General features: G+C 31.6%; 1 protein-coding gene across 1 annotated transcript; it reads left to right on the top strand.

Annotated features, from left to right (window-relative positions):
• Window positions 1–619: 619 nt before the first annotated feature.
• LOC124919823 (beta-hexosaminidase 3-like) lies at window positions 620–22,945 on the top strand. Its single transcript, XM_047460164.1, has 14 exons — window positions 620–958; window positions 4,541–4,615; window positions 5,062–5,097; window positions 5,187–5,298; window positions 5,423–5,493; window positions 9,955–10,085; window positions 10,176–10,241; window positions 10,516–10,616; window positions 10,702–10,761; window positions 10,934–10,967; window positions 11,516–11,614; window positions 11,706–11,765; window positions 12,491–12,741; window positions 22,395–22,945. The coding sequence occupies exons 1-14, from the start codon at window positions 659–661 to the stop codon at window positions 22,691–22,693; spliced, it is 1,695 nt and encodes a 564-aa protein (XP_047316120.1). The 5' UTR covers window positions 620–658; the 3' UTR covers window positions 22,694–22,945.
• Window positions 22,946–23,850: the final 905 nt, after the last annotated feature.

Below are 23,850 nucleotides of genomic sequence, written 5' to 3'. Positions count from 1 at the left end.
TCGAATTAGAATTATATGGCTATGATGGCTATCCATGTACTCTATTTCATTCATTCGTAAGAGTCACAATAATTCATTTTTCATTTCTCATATTAATCGCTCTTCTTTCTCATGTTCTAATAAAATTTTATACTTATATTTTTCATGTTCCATTAATCACTATAAGAATCTTTTAAGCATTGCCAAATTTAATGCAAAGAATAATATTTTCTTAAAAATAGTCTATACCGTTTACACCCACTCGTTGATCCTTCACCCCATCACAAGGTGTTTCTTGCAACTCGCTCATCGGTTATACTTGACATCATTATTTTGACCATCAACCACCCTTCACTACTAGTTTCGTTATGTCGGTTTTGTTTAAATACAAAAAGAATATTAAACTAATTCAACTAATTAAAAACTCAAATAAGAAAACTACTTTAACACCATCTTGATGATAAATACATCATAGTTGATTAAGATTATATTCAAATAATCCAAATCAAACAAAGCTTGCATGAATGAGTATTTTATTGCTTGCTTTATTGTCCATAAATCTCCCACCAGATTGGAGGAGAGTTTGAACCAGAGTGGAGGGTTTTCTTTCTCTGAATTTTTCTTGGGAATGGCAAAGTTGTCAGAAACCAGAATCCATTTTTACTTTCTGATCAGTCAGATGTTTCTCATTCTAGCAGTTACTGCTTCGGCAGTTGTAAATGTCGGCAAGCTGAATATATGGCCGATGCCTTTATCTGTAAGCAATGGTGATGGGGTTCTTTATATGAGCAAAGATTTTGAGCTGAGAAGTGAAGGAAGTAAATATGAAGATGTTTCTGGTATTCTCAAGAATGGGTTCTTGAGATTACTTGATGTTATTAAAGCTGGACATGAAATTGATGAATCTGGTGATCATGGGTTTCCTTATTTGCCTATAATTCAGGGGATTCAGGTGGTTATTGTCTCTACTAGTGATGAGGTTTGTACCACTTCTTACAGCTAACTTTGTTTTTATACGTGTAATTATTACCTACTAAATTATTGCGAATACGCATTGGTGTAAGGTGAGTTTGAGAAGGGACAGAGCTAGGATTTGAAATCTACCCGAGCTAATTTTTTTATACAAAATCTACCCGGACTAGTTTGATAATAATATAAGGTTTTAATGTGAATTCTATCTTTTAACGACGGGAAATCTATCAATAGCGACAGGAAAAATGCCGTCTTTATTGTGAAATACATACCAAGTATTTTAAGCTACCCGGGCTACAGCCCAAGTAGCTTTGTACATGGATCCGCCCCTGAGTTTGAGTTTGAGTATAGTAGAACTTGAACCTGCCACCACAAATTAAAAGCAATGCTCCAGCTATAAAAATATATATATATATATATATATAATAGTAAATGTAAATAAAATAAGGATGGGTTAGTGCGAAAAAAAAAAAGACATATTCTTATAATATTAAAAAAGTGCAGAAGAAAACGTAAGGACTTAGGTTGCACTCCCGCAAGAAAATGGCCTAGCTAACGCGCCCCTTATTTCACTTTTCAAGCCTAGATCGTTATTAGAAACCTATAGTCAAACACTCAACTATGCCCCCATAAATTTATGGGTAAAAGTTGCCACAAATTCAACCCACCAGGATTATCAAATTAATAAAACTTAAACTAAATTTATTCAAACTCTTATTTTAATTAGTTATTGAGTTTTAAAAAAAATTAATACAACAAATTTTATTTATTTACTTCTAAACTAACTATTTCAACAAAAATAAATTTTTTTTTTCTAACCTATTGATCTGAACAGGTTGTTATCTATAGTTAAATTATAAAATCTTATTTTATTTTATTAAATTTTAGTCTTTGTTAAATCTAATTAGTTTTTTATAATGTGTATGTTACAAATATTACTTCAAATAAATTTTATAAATTAACAAGTTATAATTATAATTTAAATTTAAATTAAATTAAAAACTATTTTTTATGAATTAGAAAAAGTCTGAAAAATTGAAATAAATTAGTCACACCAAATTTAAACCATTAAAATCACCTCAATTCAATCTGATTTTTTTATCCAGATTATTCAATTGGGTTCGGTTCATTAAAGAGTTTATCTGTTTTTTTTTTTGCTCACCTCAATTTTAACCATACAAAAAATATGTCTTGCTTACTTAATCTCCAACATCATACACATTTTTTAATTACATATGTAACAACTAACAACTAAGTGATTTCTCAAATAACATATAATGGCCAACTTTGAGATTTGAATTAAGTTAATATTGAATCCAAAGCAAGCCCAATTCCCATTTAGCCGATGCTTTTGGATTTTAATTCGTAACTTAATTCATAGAGATGCTTTTGGATTTCAGTGGCAAATTAATTAAGGCTCAAATTTGGGCATTTTATGTCCCAATAACAATAACTTGATCAAGACTTGCGAGCCATTCAGTCAAAGTTCGACTTAAGTTTGATTTTGATCAAGTTCGAGTCGAGCTCGAGCCGACTCATTTAATATTCGAGTCAAACTCGAGCTTATATAATACTTGATCGATGACTTGTCCAAGTTTTTTCAGTCTGATAATAGATAATATATTTATTTAGAGTGATATGGGGAGATAATTTGGGAGAGAATGATAAATCACTATATCATTTGAAAATTAATAAAGGGTGATAAGAGAGAAGATAGAGAAACTTTGTTATTTTTTCGGTCCATCAGATTGCGCTACGTCATTCTCTCTCATTTTTTTCCAAATTTCCTTACCCAATCATTTTTCTTATTTAATATTAAAATCTAAAATTTAAAATAAATATTTTTTTTTTTTTTTGCAAGATTCTTTACTCGTCTGAACTTTGCTCTAATCATGCAACATTATTGTAAATCATTATCAATTTTTGAGTTTTGAAAAATAATAAAGACGATTCCCACCGTGGTATATCCTTTTTCGAACCCGAAGTCATCGCATTTTGTCAAGTATTTATGTTAATTCTCAAATTTCTCATACTCAACACTGATTTAATCGAAAAATTTAACGAAATGACCCTAATAACTGTTTCAAATGAGTTGGTGACTAGTGCATAAATTATATTGCGTTGGTGACCACTTAAAATGTTTTGAACAAAATTGTCCCGTTGCGGGTACAATCGGATGCTTATGAAAAGTTCTTTTGCGGATGCGTCTTGCGATTGTGGACTTTTCAAAAAAATTAAAAATTTGCGTCTCGCAATTGCCGATTGTTTCTCGCAACCTCGGTTGCGTCTCGCGATTTGTGGACTTTTCACATAGCATTCGGTTGCGTCTCGCAACAGAGACCATTTTGTTAAAAAAATATGAAATGGTCACTAACGTACTTAAAATTATGCACTAGTAACTAGCTCATTTAGCCCTATTACGAGAGTCATCTCGTCAAATTTTCCAGCGACGACGTTTCTTCTAAAGAGTTTCATCAACTGTTTTTTTCTAATTAGTAATTGAGCTTCATTCTTTAAACCCTTCAAAGTAGTTTTTATGCATCGTCTCTAAAACCTCCATTGTCAGATTAACGAGCTTTGACTACAATTTTTTCCTATTCCATGTTAAGTCGATCGAATCCTTGGTTGTGATTTCCGATTTGCTTCAGTTGGAAATCAGCCAGAGTATCACTTAGACAACAACTCGCATTTCCTCGACGTCGCGATAATGCATTCAGCCGTTGTTCAGCTTCGGTCGTTGTTATGCTTCAGCCGCTTTCCCGCTAGGTTATTATTACGCGGCTTGCCGTCGCCGAGTGATCTTCTTCGCCGCGTTCGCCATTTCACTTAATTAATTCACCAATCGCGCAATGGAGGTACGAATTATCTTTCCGCCAATGCATTTGGTCCAACTTCTTTCCCTGGTTCTTCTTCTCCGAATTGGATTTCTGATTCTTGCGACTGAATCCTTTGCAATTCTTTTTCAATTCTGGTTGTTCCAATTTCGATTGTGATTCTTCTAGAACCTCGTTGGCGCGAGAATTCACCAGACTGCGACTATAACTGAACTTCAGGATGATTATGCTTCAACTGCTCTGATTGGAATTTCGATTTTCGATTGGAATATCCTCTAATCAGACAGTTCCACTAATTACTTCAAGATTAAAAACTTCCGAAGCGGTGGAAGGATGCTTTGATAATTAATGCAAGGTGATCTAAATTTAGATGATAAAAGAATTGATTTCATCGAATGAATTGAGAAGAGAAAACCCTAACTGCTAGGTTAAGAATTACAGATTGATATGAGAGAAGAAAGAAAGTCTTAAGACGGAAAATTCGACAACTACATTCATCGTCATGTTCCCAAATTGTCGTACAGCTACCATAACCGCTTATTTGTCATGTCTTCAGTTAGTAGCCCCAATCCTACCTCTCATATCAAGTTGTTTGATTGGTTTGTTAAAGGAGATAACCAGGACTAGTTTGTTTTTAGGTTTCAGGTCCATTTATCATTATAATCATGTATCTACTTTGTCTGTTTTCATGCTAGACTTTGTCTGTGTCCATTTATCATTAAACCATAATCTTTGTACCATGTTTTGCTATGCAGTTATATTATGGAATTGATGAATCATACAAGTTAGCAGTTCCTGCAGAAGGGAATCCAGTTTATGCTCGTATTGAGGTTAGATTTTTGAATGATAACTGATAAAAGGGATGATCTTTCAGTTTGTGTCAATCCTTGTTAGTGTGCAATCTGAATTATCTATTAGGCTATGTTTGGATTTGTATAACTAGAATTAGGGGAAGGATGTAATTGAAACTTACGAAATCATTCATTCATTTCCATTGAAATTATAATTCAAATTCTGATTCCTTATTGTAAGTCAACAAGCAAAGAATTTGGAATTGGACTACCCGAATCAAACATACCCTTCGCCAAATTTAATCCTTTATTGGTTGACATATCATTATAATTGATGGAATTGCTGAGTTGCTAAACTCAGTTTCTATGAAGAAACCATCCATCAACAAACAAATGAATCCAATCTTCATTTCAATCTGTTTATCACTTCATAGTAATGTTCAAATCTCGTTTGTCTAGAATTCATTGACTATTATATAATGCAGGCGAACTCAGTTTATGGGGCTCTACATGGTTTTCAGGTTACTTCTTCTAACTCTTCGGTCTTCCTTATAAATGGTTCCAACTTTTCTGCATTTCTAATTTTTATATTTTCACATTCATCTTGTAGACATTCAGCCAAGTTTGTTACTTTAACTTCACAAGTAGAGGGTTAGAAGTGCATCAGGTCCCATGGGATATTACTGACAAGCCAAGGTTCTCTTACAGAGGGCTCTTAATAGGTTGGTTAATCTCTCTTTAGTCTTTTCCTATAAAAAACTTAAAATTATTGAAAGAAACTCACTTCTTATAGTGTGAACTTTTGAATATGGTTTGCTCTTAATTTCTGATCATATATGTGAGCAGATACGTCTCGACATTACCAACCAATGCCTATGATAAAGAAAGTTATTGATTCTATGGCTTATGCGAAGCTGGTAAAATAATCCTTAACCTTCTTCTTTAGTTATTAGTTTGCCTGATGTATTTTTTGAGCATGTAACACAGCCCGGGTAGGTTAGTGTGGAGGCTTAGATTAAAGGCTTACCACAATGAGGTCTCATATTGGATTTTCATTAAGAGAAATGATGCAAAGAATAAAGACTAGTGTCATATTGCAAGACATCATATTGGGATTTAAGTTGAGCTCAATATCATTGCAAGATTTTTGGAAAGTGATAATTTTTTATTGATCCACAGTGAATGCGAATGTCGCATTGACCATGGGTGAAATCCAAATCAGCATGAGTTAATCAAAATGAAGTAGACAAGAAAAAAAAAAATCCTCAAAGTAAAAGAAAAACAAAACACTCAAAGCTCCAAATCAAGATTCTGAAATGAGCTATGATTATCTTGCAGCTCCAATATCCTTGGCAAATGTATCACCAATAAGTCTGTGTCTTACTCCTTTCTCCAGCGATAGTTCACAATGATATAAAGTTTGTGTTTCTTTTAAGCTGTGATTTAGAGATCTTAACATTCTTTTTTTTCCGTACGTCGTATGGGTTCAATTATTTTTCTTCTCTACGAAGGATTCCTCATCCTCCGCCAAAAGTCAAAATAAGGTTCTCATCGATATGATTCTTTCTTGACTGTGCATGTGTTCTCCCACTCTCAATTTGCATGGTTGGTTCTTGATTCTTGAACACCATTGAAAGATTCTATAAAAATGATAAAGGAATAAAAGAGTCAACTACCAGTCTACCACATAAGGAATGGAATCTGAGTTTTATGCTTGACTAAAGATTATTTGGGCTAATTGGAGAATATGAGCAAATAGCATAAATCAAGTAATCAATCACTGATATTATTTCCTTGTATAACTCTTGTATGTTTGTATAAATACCTGGTCAATGTAATAGTTCAATATACTATAGAATCACCAGATGCCTTCATCTGTCTCTCACACAACTAAATATTTTATATCTTCAATCATGCATAAAATTGAGTTTCCCTTATCATTTCTATACCCTCCTCGGGTTGGGTTGTACATGTTGTATAAGCCCAACTTGTGTTTTAGTCATTTGAAAGTAGGTTGTGAAATCGCCTTTGTAAGTATGTCAGCTACTTGAAGCCTTGAAGGAACGTTGGATAGTTCCATGTTTCTGTTTGCAACGCTTTCATGTATGAAATGTCTGTCAATTTCAATATGTTTTGTTCTATTGTGATGTATAAGATTTTTTGCTATGCTGATGGTTGCTTGGTTGTGTCAAGTGCAAGTGCTCTATATTCTGCTTCAGCACTGCTTCTTGCTACCTCATACTGCCTTTTGATGTGCCATGTTACTAAATTTCCTATCAAATAGGTGAAATTTCCTATAAAATAGGTGAAATTTCCTATCACATAGGTGCTATGTCTGAATGTGTCTGAGAAAGATAAAGAAGTCGTCCGACGAGACATTAGTATCTCCCCTATCTGTTGGTTTGTCTTTGTCACCCGTTCCTATTTTGCAGTTTATGTCCATTAGAATATGCCCATTGGTTTACAACCGAGCATTCCTGTTTCCTTGAGCAAATACAAGGTGTATTATGCTGAGAGAGAAAAATACCTTGTTTGGTTCATTACAAGGGATCGTTAGGGTTAGGTTTCTAACTCTAGATTAAGTTGACGGGTAGACGTAACCAAGGTTGGCAGTTATATTTCAATTCAGCACAATAAATAATTGTTAATAAGTCAGTTAGCCAAAAATGTAGGATAGTTATTTGGCTGAGAAATTGGTTATGATAGCTGACGGGTATATAAGAGAATTTGATCTGCAGAATATTTGGTTGAGAAATTGGTTATGACAGTATATAAGAAAGAATCTGATCTGTAGAGGACATAAGAAATTTTTCCAGAAATCTCTCAAGATCAACTTCTCTCTATCCCCTTTTTTCCTTAATCCTTCATTCCTTAGAAGGTGAAAATACCTTGAATTTTGGTATAGAGTGGAATAGAATGTAGGTTGAGAGGAGATTCACAATTACAACACTGCAATAGAGAATATTAGATGAATAATGTAAGGAATGAACTTTTAAGGAGAAGGAAAATAAATAGAGAGAAGTTAACATTGAGAGATTTATGGAAAAATGTATTATGTCCTGTAGATTCTCTTTTTATATACTCATAACCAATTTCCCAGCCAAAACCAATTTCCCAGCCAAATATTCTGCAGATCAGATTATCTTCCTTATACCCACAAACTGTATAACCAATTCTCAGACAAATACCACTTTTTTTAAATAATTACTTATTTCATAGTCAAATAACTATCCAATCTTTTTGGCTAACTGTCTTATTAACAATTATTTATTGTGATAAATTGAAATATAACTGCCGACATTGGTTACGTCTATCCGGCAACTTATTCTAGGGTTAGGAAACCTAACCCTAACGATCCCTCGTAACAGGTTCTCGCCAATTCCATGTCAAGAAAGAATTTTGGATTGTCATTGTATGTGATTTCGAATACCTTCTAAAGATGCCCTTTTAGTTTGGCAATTTATGCATCGTTGTTATGATAGTATCATCACATAAACAATAACTGTAGTGTCTTTTTCTTCAGAGAAAGTTACAAACATTGTGCGGTCTACTTGACATTGTTTGTATCCATGTCTGACTATCCACTTGCTTCCAATCGCCTCTTTCCTTTAGGTAGCTCGCAAATGGACCACATATTATTCTTCCGTACTGCATTGAGCTCTGTGTTGACCGCCCATTTTCATCCTTCATGATTTAGAGTTTCCTCACATTGTTTGTGAGTTGTATGTTATCAAAAGAAACAATGCATGCTTTATAAGTTGGTCACATTGTCTCTTGTATGAGATAAAGTTGCACATATGATACATTGTCCATGATCTGGTTCCTTTCTGTAATGGAATGGGCAAGTCATCTACCTGTGTCAAAGAAGAGTCATGATTTTGCGTTCAAAGAAGATTCATGATTTTTCGTCGTACCTGTGTGAGTATTTGTAGGACTTGGGATCCGATTTAGATGATTCTTGGACGGTTTCTTGCGTCTTGTGTATACATTGGTTATTGGTGGGTATGTACTAAATTTAGAGCATGTGGGAATGGCTTTGATGATGGTGTTATACTCGAAGTTTCTGTGATGGGTTCGAGAATAGGTTTGATTTCGGGAATGATGAGAAGTGAAGATTGTGTTTGGACATTTGTCAGAGAATTGAGTGTAGGATAGTACGGCTGATTTTCAAAGAATGTATATTTGTAGATATGCAGGTTTTCTTGGTGATAGGTGATAGCATTTATATCCTCTCTGGAATGGAGAGTGGTGGAGAAATATGCATTTAGTAGACTGTGGGTCGAGAATAATGCCATATTATTTATGGATATGAACAAATGATGTATACCCAAATACTTTGGCTGGGAAGGCCATGTAAGATAAGTTTTGAGTGTGGGAAATTTAAGAATAATCTGGACAAGTCTTTCTAATTTTAAAATGCGAGGGCATTCGATGTATAAGATATGTTGCAGTTGAAACTGTATCTCCCTAGATAAATTTTGGAACATTTGAACAAATCATTAATGCCTATTAACTGCATTTGATCTATCTTTGAGTAAGTGTATTTTTCCTTTCGGCTATGCCATTTTGTTGAGGGTATCTACACAAGAGCTAATAGGAGTGATGTCTTTGGATTTTAGAAATTTCCAAGGTTTGAAAAAAAAAACACTCGTTCGCATTATTAGTTTTGAGTATTTGAATATTGAATTGAGTTGGATCATGGTATAAAAGCTTTCGTAGATAGATCCAACAACTGACTTTTCTTTCATCAAGAAGAGCCATGTGAGTATGGTCGTCAATGAGTGTGACGAGTCACCGATTTTCAGAGAATGTTTTAACCTTAGAAGGTCCCCAAACCTCACTAATAATGAACGCGAATGGTTTATATCCTATTTTTTAAATGAAACACGCTTGTGTTTAGAGAATTAATATGCGTGACATTGCAAATTATTGAAGCATTTATTATTGAATGAATTCGGAAAAAGTTTTGAAAGATAAGTAACAATAGGATGACCTAAACAGTTATGCCATAACAAGAGGTCAACATTATTATCATTATATATATATATTTATAAGAAATAAAATGACATAGGGTAGAATGGCTTCGGAATGGGTTGAAGTTGTTGAGAATGCACACTCTGGATTGCAGCTTAGCAATGACAATTGTTCATCCCGGATTCATATGCTGTAACTCACAACATCGAGGCAAAAACTCAGCACAACATTTTAAATCATGAAGTTGTTTGTGTTTTCTTTTGATATGAACAAAACTTGGGTAATGGTTAAATTAATATTGTTGTTGAAGCCTACATCAAAGGATCATTTACATGCAGAAATAATTTTCTGGACTTGTTACGATTAAAAGAAATTTTGATTTGTTTTGTGTTGTTGTGATGCAGAATGTGTTACATTGGCATATTGTAGATGCACAATCTTTTCCCCTCGAGATACCATCATATCCAAATTTATGGAAAGGGGCTTATTCGGATTCAGAAAGATACACCATAGTGGACGCCACTGAAATTGTAAGGCAAGTAATATTTTGTCTTGTATTGTATTGAATGGATATGTTATATTTCAAATGCAACTTGTTGAATCCTTATTTAATCTCATCTTCCAGTTATGCCCAAACAAGAGGGATTCACGTGTTAGCCGAAATTGATGTTCCAGGACATGCTCTCTCCTGGTAATATTATGTTATGTAATATTTATCGCCCATTTCTATCAAATAGCCTATTGAACTCACAAGAAAGGATAAAATTATTATTTTCCTTAGAATAATTATTGTGATGTTCAATTTTCCCTTTTCCTTTTATGATTTATCTAATTCAGTAAAAAATTATATCAGAAGCAATTGGATCCTCATACATAGAATCCTTACATAGCCATGCAATCTTGGCTTTGAAAAGACTAACAACATGGCTTTAACAAGATAAAAAAATCTTATTTTTTGTCTTAAGGGGAAATGGTTACCCTCAGTTATGGCCATCCAAGGAATGCCAACAGCCACTTGATGTTAGCAATGACTTCACATTCAAAGTAATTGATGGGATTCTTTCAGGTTCTGCCTCTAATTCCTTAATATGTCTTGTCTCTATCATTTTAGATTTTTGTAAACATGTAAATGACCAATGGTTTTGTATTAGATTTCAGCAAGGCCTTCAAGTTTAAATTCGTTCACTTGGGAGGTGACGAAGTAGATACTAGTATGTTTCATCGTGTCCATTTTATTCAAATAACATGAACGATCTTTGCGTTTTCCACAGTTTATCATGCTTACACATGGGAAATATTTAACTGTTTATTGGCCAAGTTCTGTTATTGTTATTGAACTTGATTATTCATCAATTAATGGACTTATCAAATGATAAATTTCAGGTTGCTGGACACAAACTCCACATGTAAGGAACTGGTAATAATTATAAATCTCATTAATTGCTCTCTATGCATATTTCCTCTCATTTTGGTGTTGAGAAAATTACATTAGGTATATCAAATCTGGCAAATGTTCTACATAAAATCCATTATATTTGCTTTAAAGGTTAATGGTCCATGCATCTGATTCTGAGGAGTGAGATATTGAAATTAAAACTTTGTTATCTGGCCTGTTGTGGAGACTTTTTCCCTTTCCCCTTCTTTTCTCCGCCTTGTTTTTGTTTCTTCTTAAAACATGGTTTGAATTGCAAGAAGTTGGTTTTCACGACATAGAAACTTTAATTTTTTTCCAAAAAACATGACCATTTTTTTTACCAATAGGTGCTATAATTCTCCCTCAGATTATGATGTTAGAAGTTGCAGTTGAATTAGAAAAAGTAGTTTTAACTGATGTCCACAATGTCATGAGTTTGTTTGAATCTTCACACCCCGACCATTTACAAAAACAAAAATAAGAAAAAGTAGTCTTAATTTGATGTAACAACTTCAATTCATTTAATGGGATTGATTGATTTTGACACCCAGGCTGAAGAAACACAGAATGAATGAATCTAAAGCTTATGAATACTTTGTTTTGAGGGCGCAAAAGATAGCTTTATCTCATGGATATGAGATTATCAACTGGTAAGATATCTTAATCAATTAATGATCTGATCTGCCTGTTTTCCTTTGTACTGTATTCTCATCTAAATCCTGTTCATGGAAAACATTGAAGGGAAGAGACATTCATCAATTTTGGCAGCAAGTTGAGCCGAAAAACTGTTGTTCACAACTGGTAATGAACTTCCTATTTAGAGCAGCCTGAAATTTTAATATTTTGGAGAATAAAATCAGTATTTTCTTCTTCAGCTTTTCTTGAATTTGATTGTTTCCATTATCGAATGAAAAAAAAAAATTAAACCCATTTAAAATTTTGGTTGAAAGGTTGGAATGATGTAGCATTGACACGAAGAAAATCCGTAGTTAATATTATAAAATTAACTGCCAACAATGAAGTATGTATGTATCATTGTTGAAAATCAGTCTTTGAAACACCTTTTCTAGTTGTGTTGGCAAGTTGCAACGATCTAACTGGTAATATTTTCTAGGAGAAAAATATTTTCTTTTAAAGTTTGATGGGGAAAATAAACAAATTTCTCCTTTTCATGTGTTGCAAACTCGTAACAAAGAGAAATACAGAATTATTAGAGAGAATAAAGGGGATTTCTTCATTTCGAAATGAAATGAAATAGGAAATCTAGGACAAACCTTATATAACAAGTTTGTCATGACTCATGAGCTAGCTAAAATGATAAGATCCAATTCCTATAAACTCTAACAAAACACCACTAATAGATTTGTCATTGGTGACCAAAAATGATGCTAGTGGTGATGCAAATTGATTCTCCCAAAGAGAGAAGAGAAGTGGATACATTTAATTATAAATACTCTTTAAGAAGACTTTTATATATTTTCTTTTTAGTTTAACTTAGTTATACTAAAATATGATATGAAATTCAGGCTTGGGATTGGTGTAGCTCTAAAAGCTGTTGCAGCTGGACTGAGATGTATTGTGAGCAATCAAGACAAATGGTATTTAGACCATTTGGATGCTACTTGGGAAGGCTTCTATATGAATGAACCATTAACTAACATCACGAATCCCAACCATCAGCAGCTAGTTCTTGGAGGTGAAGTTTGCATGTGGGGTGAAACCATAGATGGATCAAATATAGAACATACTATATGGCCACGGGCAGCTGCTGCAGCAGGTAAATCATTCAAATAATTTTGTTTTTAATCTCAAAAGTTTTCTAAAAATAAAGTAATAATTGTTTATACAATTTTGTTAAAGAACATGTGGTCACATCAACAAAATCCCAACTATTTCCTAAAACATCTGAGCAGAAATTATTTCCTGAAATCTCTAAACAGAAAGATAGGAAGCCGTCACCTAATTCCTGTGTTTTTCTTATTAATATGCATTGCGATGTAACTATTTGCAAGAACAAAGATGGAAACCTAAACTTTATTTCCCAATTTCTACACTACAACCAAGCTAAATAACAACAACTAGACAATTTGGAAAAATCAGGTGATCCCCATTTTCACAGGCTATGACCTTATGGAGTTTGTAGGCCACCATGACAAAGAAGGTAATCAATCAATTTTTAGGTGATGCCTTGTTTCAGCTATAAACTTGTGGATGCTCTAGTAAAGTAGTATACATAGCAGTCACATATCCAGTTAAACAGTTTCAATCAATACTCGTTTGGGGTGAATCCATATTACTCAACTCATATTCAACCAAAATTAAATTTATTAACTTATTTTTCGTCTCTACCGTTTTTGACATGTTTAACACGTTTTTATTCGTATGATACGTTTTTGACATGTTTAACACGTTTTTATTCGTATGATACGTTTTGACCCATTTAATACGTTTTTGACCCGTTTAAAATGTTTTTTTTACACATGATTAACTAGGTTACCGTTTTTGACTCGTTTAACACGTTTTAGGCATGTTTATCATGTTATTTTCACATTTTAACTCGTTTGATATGTTTATGATATTTTTAACACATTTTTGACTAGTTTAAAATGCATTTTGACCCGTTTAACACATTTTGACATGTTTAACACATGATTAACTAATTTAATATGTTTTGATATGTTAAACACATTTTTTTATCCGTTTAACACTTTTTTGACTCGCTAACACGTTTGACACTTTTTAACCCGTTTGATACGTTTATGATCTGCTTAATATGTTTACCCGTTTAATACGTTTTTGACCCTTTAACACATTTGACATGTTTAACACGTGGTTAAGTAGTTTTATACTTTTAATCTATTTGACACGTTTTTGACTTGTTAACACGTTTTTGACACATTTTGGATCAATTTTTGGATCTGTTTGACATGTTTTTGACCCGATTAATACTTTTTATTATTTGCACATCACATTTTCGACCCGTTTATCACATTTTGACATGTTTAACACATGATTAACTAGTTTAACATATTTTTGATCCATTTGACATGTTTTTGACCCGTTTGATATATTTTTGATCCATCTAACATATTTTGAAATTTTTAACATGATTAAGTCTGTAATACGTTTGGACCTATTTAACACGTTTTTGAACTGATTAACACATTTTAACCTGTTTAGTACGATTTTGACCCCATTAACACGTTTTTTTATTGCATGTGGAAAATAAATTATAAATAAAATGTTAAAATAAATTAATAATTTAAAAGTATAAAATCTAAAAAAAATCACCTTTTCTTTGAATTATAATTACTTCCGTCTAACTTTATTTTATTTTTATGTTTCCTTAAATTTTACTATAATTTAGTTAATGTGATTAACGTCTATATGAATGAAAAAAAAATATGTTTTTCAAATTATTTAGGTAATTCGAGTTTCCAAAACCCAATCTGAAATATCCTACCAAAATAGTCTATTTCGGGTTTGGATTGGGGTTCGAGTAAACCCGTGATATGCTAACCCCTAAATGTCGTCTTGTATCAATCCCCCTCAACAAATCAATTTGGTGGTTGATGTTCTTGCGGCGACTTGAAATCTGGTCTTCAAATGGATCTTAAATTATAGACCTTGAATGGTCTAGGGCAAGATTTTGATTATTTCATCACCGCATACGGCATAACCACAAAAACATAGGAGCTGCGATACGAAGAGTATGCTCATTGAACAAGAAATTTGGTTCTCATCATGTCTCCAGATTCCTCCTTCTATTGACATCGCGACTAACTCCTCGAAGAACAGGAGGAGGTAACTCCTCGATCTTTCTTTAAGACGCAGAACTTTTTTCCTTTCTGAAAAAGTTATCATTCATAATAGAATCATCAAAGTCCTCTTAGACAATACATTCAAGCCCTCAACTGGGATTACAAGTCGAATTTCAGTTAAGTTTCAATTACGACTTAAATCTGTAACTAGTGTTTAAGAGTTCTTGATTTCAAGAACCGAGTGGGAAATCTGTGATCAAATATTATGAGAAGAAAATTTCAAGATTATAGGAGAAAAAAAACAAAGATGAAAAGAGAATACTGCTAGTATATACCTAACAGTCTAAGATAAAGAGTCGAAACTTATGTTGCACGGATACGGGTATCGTATCAGATACGATAAGATTACGGCGTTACGGCAAATTTTGAAAATATAGGATACGATACGTTTAGGATACGGCAATTTATATATATAATATTTATATAAATTTAATATTGAAATAAATAAAAAGAGAAACTCATATTCATTTTTCATAAATATCCATTGCAATTCAAAAACAAAACACGTAGTCATTTATTATTAAATTATTACAAATCATTCAAATTAGTCTCATCACCGATATTGGATTCATCCGTAAATAAAATTGCTTCCAATTCAGGTTCATCAAAAGACAAATTTATAATAAATATATAATATCTACAGCAACTTAGCAAGTGTATCACGATTGTATTCATGATTCATATTATATATATATATATATATATATATATATATATATATATATATTAAATGAAGATAGATAGATAAGGAAGTACCCGATAGATGAGAAGATGATTAGGCGATCGGAGACGACTTCGATCCTGACCGAAGATGGCGGATCTTGTCCGTCTGCGGCGGGAGGCGGTTATAGATTGACGGAGGTAGAAGAGTAATGGAGGTGGAGAGGTAAAATAAAATATTATCCGTTTAGGGTTTTACTTAGGATGCGTCTGAGAAAAGAAGAGTTAAAAAAGATTAATATTGATACCCTTCAATTCTTTTTTTTATTCAGTTTCTTCATACTTTAATTTTTTTATTAAACTTTTACCCAAAACGTATCCGATACACATATCGGAGCCGTATCCAAAGTCCAAACCGTATCGGATTGGTCACCCTACCTAAAGTTAACGATACGTGTTTTGTCGTATCCGATACGCGTATCGCAGTATCGTATCTGTATCCGATACTCCATTTTTTTTGGAGTATCCGTGCAACATAGGTCGAAACAGAAAATACAATTGAGACTATGAACTTTCACAAAGCTTTTCATTCATGCCTCACAAAGGAAGTGGGAAACAACATATATAGCAGCTGAATTTCCCTAAAGTATTCGATTACAACTGTTACAACAACTTCTAGGAATTTAACAACAATCAGTTTTTGTAGGAAATAGAAAACAGAATCAAAATATTATTATGCAACAGAAAAACATAATCCCCACAACAATATCTAGCCTGAGTGCTCAATAGGACCGTGTAGGGTGTTGGTTCTTTATTCGTGGATCGTAACAGTTTCCTACTTCTAGCTACATTTGCAACAGCATTTGTAAGTCTATTACCACTCCTTTTTGTGAAACAAAAGTTGAAATGTTGTTGTTTGTAATGGCTCGGATGTTAGCCACAGTTTTGCGGATGGTTCGAAGACACCTTTTAGCATTCGACTTGCCATGATCTATTAAAAAACGAATTTTTGAAAACCCAGATTGAAGTCGAGGAGGATCACATCAAGGATTGCTAAGCCTTCCGTTTGGAGCACCTTGTGACTCCTAGTAATTCTATTCCCACCAGTAACAATTCTGCGATCGTGATCGCGAGCAACATATGTTGCGATCTATATTACACGGATATTTAAAAAAAAAATGAAGTATCGGATACGGATACGATACAGCGATATGTGTATCAGATACGAAAAAACACGTATCGTTGATTTTAGGTAGGGTTGACCAATCTGATACGGTTTGGATACGGCTCCGATATGTGTATCGGATACGTTTTGGGTAAAAGTTTAACAAAAAAAAGTTGAAGTATGAAACTTAATAAAAAAAAGAATTGAAGGGTATCAATATTAATCTTTTTTAATTCTTCTCTTCTTAGTTGCAATCTAAGTAAAACCCTAAGGTGATGTTTGTTAAAAGGTATTACCTTGTTGGGATAGTATAACAATCCCAATAGTAAGATTATATAGGTGTTTAGTTGGATTAATTTTATATTAACAGTTAAATTGTTGGTATACCTTATACTTATAAGGGGTATAATTTAGTAACACCCGATACTTGTTACAACAAGTATTAAAATTTTTAATCTTTTTAATTATATTTTTTTAATATTAACCTTATAAGATTGTAATTTAATCTTTCATTAAATTTTAATTATATATTAAGTTTTAAATATTTTTTTAATTTGAGTATTTATTATACTATTTTTTAGAAAATTAAATTATTTTATATTTACTTTTATTTTTATTTTTATTTTTTAAAAAAATGTTAATGTTTGTTTTATAATTAGTAATATAAAAAATAATAATATTATAATTATTTTCTCTTATATTAAATACTTATTAATTTAATAATTTAAAAAAAAATATATCTTTCATATTTTAAATTAAATTATAAAATAATAATTATTATTTATTTAAAATAATTTATCTCTAACAAAAAAACAAAATGAAAGGCTTAAGCAAATGATTCATGTTCATTAATTTATTTGTGATTTTATTGTTATATATTTATTAATATTAATTATTGATAAATAGGAATTTAAATATAATAAAAAATATATATATAAAAATTATATAATCATATGGAATTATTATTTATTATTTAAAATATTTATAAGATAATTAAATATATTTTTATTAATTTAAATATAATTAATAATAAAATTAAATAAGATAAATATTAAAATATTTTACTATTTTTACTATTTTCTTATACCATCAACTAGGGCTGCAAATGAGCCGAGTCGAGCTCGAATTTGCTTGAGCTCGAACTCGACTCGATTTAATATTTATTAGCTCGACTCGAACTCGAGCTCAAACGAGTTTATAAATTTGAGCTCGAGCTTGACTCGACTATTTACCTATAAGCTCGGCTCGACTCGAAAAGCTCGAACTCAAGCTCGAATTCAATATCGAGTTCGAGCTCAAACTCAAGATCGAGCTCGAATTCAAGCTCGAACTCAAACTAAAATTTATTTTCAAAATGAAATATCAAACTTTCATATATATTCAACATTTAAAACATAATATTTAAAATTGAAAATATAAAAAAAAACATAACTATTTAAAATTTCAAAATAATGATAATCCAAAAAGCATTTAACCACAATTACTTGTCAAAATTCTAAAATATAAAATTCTAAAATTAAAGTACAATACTATATAAATTGTTTAAACATTCAATATATTAATATTTTTTAAGTCACGTTATTCAAGCATAACACAAGTACACCTACCTGCATTTAAGATTAAAAATAAATAATATAAAAAATACATGTTAAAACAAATAACTAAAATTTAACTTACTTTAAGAAGTAGATGCGGACAAAAACAAATTCAACCTATTTTTTATTAAATATTATTATATATAATTAAATTATTTGGATACAAATATAACAAGAATTTATTAACTTATTAATAGAAAGAATCTATTAATTTATTTATATATTACAATATATTATTAATATTGTAAATTCATTTTTTCTCTCAACATATTATATATAATATATACTAACCTTTTTTATCTCTTCATAATATATACAAAATATATACTAACATTTTTTTTATCTTTTATTATATATAATATATTAATATTTTAATATTATATATAATATAATATAATATTGTTTATGCATAATAGTGTTTTTCTATATAGATCTATGATCAATATATATTAAAAGTATTTTTCTATATAAATCTATGAACACTATTAATATATATAATAGTGTTTTTCCATATAGATATATGAACAATTAATATATATAATAGTGTTTTTCCATATAAATCTATGAACGATCTATATAAGCACAAATTTCTCATAATACAAAAAAATCAAAGTTATTTAAAAGAATGTGTAATAGCTATAGTAGAAATAAAAATACATTTTAATTTACCTGGAGGTTTCTTGTGAATTAACAAGAGAAATAGTGTAGATGAAAAATAACATAAAAAATTTTATTAACCTATTATGAATGAGTGAAAGTAATGATGAAGACGAAAGAAGAAGAAATATTGAAGAAGGAAGAAGAAGAAATGGTGAAGATAGAGGAAGAACAAGAAAAAAGAAGAAATGGTGAAGATGAGGAAGAAGAAGAAATTGTGAAGACGGAAGAAAGAAGAAGAAAAAGAGATGAAAAGTCACTTATGATTGATACATTAGAAATTAGAGTTTTGTTTTATGAAAATATAATATAATATTGTGGATTATGGGCCTTCTATATGGGCTTTGCAAATAGAGAGAAAAGAAAAAAAATTGTTTTAAATTTTAAGTTTTTTTATATTAAATAATTAAATAAATATATTATATATTATCACGTTCGAAAAAGCTCGACAAACCGTCGAGCAAGCATTATATGAGCTTGAGTTCGACTCGAATATTAAACGAGCCAGCTCGAGCTCGACTCGAACTCGATCAAAGTCAAGCTCAAGCCGAACTTTGATCGAGCGGCTCGCGAGCAGCTCACGAGCGGCTTGACTCATTTGCAGCCCTACCATCAACCAAACACAAAATTATATAACCTATATAATTAATACTCATTTTTATCCTTCTAACCAAACAATAATAATATATACTATTTATACATTTTAATACCCCTATATAATTTATACATCCTTACAACTTATACTTATATAACTAGTAACAATTACCAAACGCCACCTAAAAGGATAATATTTTATTTTACCTCTCCACCTCCATTACCATTCTGCCTCCGTCAATTTATAACCGCCGTCCACCGCAGACGGGCAAGATCCGCCATTTTCGATTAGGATCGAAGTCGTCTCCGATCGCCTAATCATCTTCTCATCTATCGGGTACTTCCCTATCTATCTATCTATCTTTATTTAATATATATATATATATATTATATATATTATATATATATATATTATATCAAATGTATATATATATATATTATATCAAATGTTGTAGATAGCTGTAAAATATATACACGAATAGTTTTTGTATTCATGATTCATATTATATATATATATATATATATAATATGAATCATGAATACAGTTGTGATACACTTGCTGAGTTGCTGTAGAGTGTAGATATTATATATTATTATAAATTTGTCTCTTGATGAACCTGAATTGGAGTCAATTTTATTTACGGATGAAGACAATATCGGTGATGAGACTAATTTGGATGATTTGTAATAATTTAATGATAAATGACTACGTGTTTTGTTTTTGAATTGTAATGGATATTTATGAAAATGAATATGAGTCTCTCTTTTTATTTATTTAAATATTAAATTTATATAAATATTATATATATAAATTGTCGTAACCTAAACGTATCGTATCCTATATTTTCAAAATTTGCCGTATCCGATACGATACCCGTATCCGTGCAACATAGGCTCCGATAGAGGCCTTGTTTAATTGAGAAATTGCAGTGTCATAGTTTAATTTAATCAAAATATCCGGTGGCCGCTTCCACTTTGTAATAACCTGGTTCGTATGTAATCGTTGAGCTTTAGGATTAACTGACCCAAACTTCCTTTGCAATCAATCATGTATGTTGCTTTTGTTCTTGAATCGCACCACTTCTAAATATTCCAACATTTGTTGAGGATCTCAGACATTTTAAGATCACTGTAACCGGGATGAGTTCAGAAATCACATCTAAGAGAATATGTTCCAAATCCTACAATTCCTTATTGCAGAATGTACAAATCAACAACCTGTCTTTTTCTAAGATTTTCAAGACTAACGATATTATTGTGCCAAAACTGGCCGCCCAACATAAGTCATCAACAAAACTGCTTCTTCCTCGTCTCCTAAAACATAGTTCACTTTGCTTTCCAAATTAGTACATTCATAAGCAAAGTGTCCCATTTTGTGACATTATAGCATTCAACTGTTACTTATGAATTACTTTTCCTCCTCTTCTTCATTGCTCTCCCTCTACCTTTTGGAGCACTAAATATTTTGAGAGCCTGATCTTTTCTCTCTTAGAGTCTGGCCTTCTTCTTTCTCAGTCCTTTTGAACTTTTACTCATGTATAGAAAGTGAGCTTTGAAGTTTACCTATGGACATCAGCCTGATATCCCTTACTTCCTCTATAGATACCACAAAATAGGTGAACCTTAAGGTAAAGTTCTAAGATTTTTCTCTACTATGGTAGTGTCTGTCATAATTTCTCCATTGGTTCTCATCTGGTTTGCCACCATTGTGACTCTAGTGAAGTAGTCTTTGATGTTTTCACTATTTTTCATCTCTAACACTTCAAATTCCTTTTTAAAGTGTTTAACATGGACCTCTTCACCTTTTCATTCCCACCATACTTACTTTTCAAAGAATCCCACAATATCTGCTCGAATATAGTTTTATTGATTGCTAGATAGAGCGAGTGTTTTACCTTGCAGTCTTTGGTTCTCAGTTCTCACCTCCTCCATTTGAGTCTGCTGAACTTTTGTCGGCTGTTAGTTCTGTAAACCCTCTTTCAATTAGACCCCAAAGCCCTTTAGACATCAACATATTTTCCATAAGTTTGCTCCAGTGATTGTAGTGTTGGCCGTCAAACGTCGGAAGTCTCAATAGATGGTTCTTGCCCGTTTCTTCAGCCATTTCTATACTTCAATGTTACATCTTGATAGTTCCCTCTTTGCATTCTACTATTTCACGTTCGACTTTCACTGTGTCGCGTCGAATTGTAGTGTTTGACTTTCTTCCCTCTCGTGATCGTGTTATGCTCTGATACTAATTGTAAATAACTGGTAAAAGATTGCTAAAAAGTGATAATTTTATTAGTAAAGACCTTCGACTTAAATAGTCATTTTAGTTTAAAAAGCTCAAAACATAACTACTCACTAATCAGCTAATACCACTAACTAAGAATTAATCAAATAACAAACTGTTATCACTAAATTAAAGAAAGAAGCACGTACGAAACAAGTGCACACTAAACTGAGACTCAGTCTAAATTTATTTAAAACATAATTAAATCCAACAATCTCGATATCTTCAAGAAAGAACCACGATCTGTCACTTCAACCCCCAAGATATCCCTGAGCTCCTCCATTGCTTCTGACCTAAGTTCTCATCGTTTCACAGTATTACAAGACAAGCTTATCGTTTTTGTTTCACCCTTTTGCTTATTGGGATATAAAAGAAATGGTTAAGTCAGCAAAATCTCAACTATTTCCTAAAATCTCTCAACAAAGATTATTTCTTGAAACCTTTCAACAGAAAGATATGAAGCCAAAACTTAATTCTTATGTTTTTCTTATTAATATGCATTGAGATGTAACTCACAAATTATTCTATTGCAAAACCTTCAGATCTTTCTTTCTCTATTATTATTTCAAGCATTTAATATCCATATCATGCACTGTGTTTGATTTGGATATTCGATTCTAAATTTTTTATAATGGTGAATACTTTTTCATGCCTGATATTCAGAGAGGCTTTGGACAACATATGAGAAACTAGCAAAAGATCCAATGGAGGTTATGGAAAGATTGTCACACTTCAGGTGCTTGCTGAATCAAAGAGGAGTAGCTGCTGCACCACTCAATGGATCCGATAGATTCATGGTCGGTCCAAGGGTAAGCCCAACAGGTCCTAGGGTAAGCCCAACAGGTCCTAGAGTAACCCCATCAAGTCCAGCCCCAATCCCTTGGGCAGTCTCATCCCCCTCCCAAAAAAATACAAGATCTATTATATATTTATTTTATTTTATTGGACATTTGTTATTGTGATATGATTCTTACTTTGCAATAAGTTATGACTTCCAATATTGAAATAACCATAATTCTCAAGAGCCTATTTAGAGTTGCTCCTTATGAGTGAGGCTCTTGCTTTCTTCAATAAAGTGCAGCCTCTTCTTTGATTTCTTATTTTCATGTTGATAATACATCCCATTTGTTATTTTCATTATTGTTTCTCATTTCTCAGTTAATAAAAACCATGAAGAAGAAATGCATTGAGTTTTATTTCTTTGGGTTATAACCATATTGGCTATACAACTCAATTTGATTTGCATTTTTCCAGTGTGTGAAGAACACAACTAACCTATAACTTTAATTTTAATCTTAGAATATACCTAATAATTATTAGATATTTTGACTTTATAATTATTTCATTATTCTATTCTCATTTCTATTCATCTAGATGGTCCAATTTCAATAAAGGTCTCTACTAATGTAAATCAGTGAAATAATAGTTCATTACATATCATTAATACAGTGAACACTGTGAAATCATTAGAATACCAAACTGGATAATTAATTTTAATTAATTACATGCACTTTGACCTCTAGTTGCATTCTATTAAAAAATTAGAAAAATAATTGAAACCCAAATACCTTCCTCTACTTTTTTAGGATAATAGCAAATATATATATATATATATATATATATATATATATATATATATATGATTTTGGAATTGTGGGAATGTATCTTAATGGAAAAATGAAATATATATATTTTTACCAACTTCTATATCATAACCCTATGAAAAAAACCAATGTTACTTTACTCTTTTGGTTCATTTTTGTTCAAAATTCTTTGTAATCACTCAATTAGAGACATTCATCTCCTTAAGTTTGAGTTGTCTTTTGAAATAAATCATTCACCAGAAAATGACATTGGCATTCTAGTCATGAGCCACACTAAGAATGCTTGTGAATCCCTTATTTTTCTTCTAAAAAAATTAAGTAATGGTTTATGAATAATACCCAAATCTAAAATACAGATTCACTAAAATAAAAGCAATAAATTGAAAATTATAACTGTTAACCCTTTTATAATTTTGTAACTTAGAGATTCTCTCTTACTTTGTGTTATTTCGAAACATAGACAAAATGTTCTGTTTCTTAGGATTTTAAAGAAAATTAAGTGACAACTTTTGTTT

This window comes from Impatiens glandulifera, chromosome 1, assembly GCF_907164915.1.
Source record: "Impatiens glandulifera chromosome 1, dImpGla2.1, whole genome shotgun sequence".
In the NCBI taxonomy this organism is placed as follows: Eukaryota; Viridiplantae; Streptophyta; class Magnoliopsida; order Ericales; family Balsaminaceae; genus Impatiens; species Impatiens glandulifera.
This window is presented reverse-complemented; position numbering and strand designations above follow the sequence as displayed.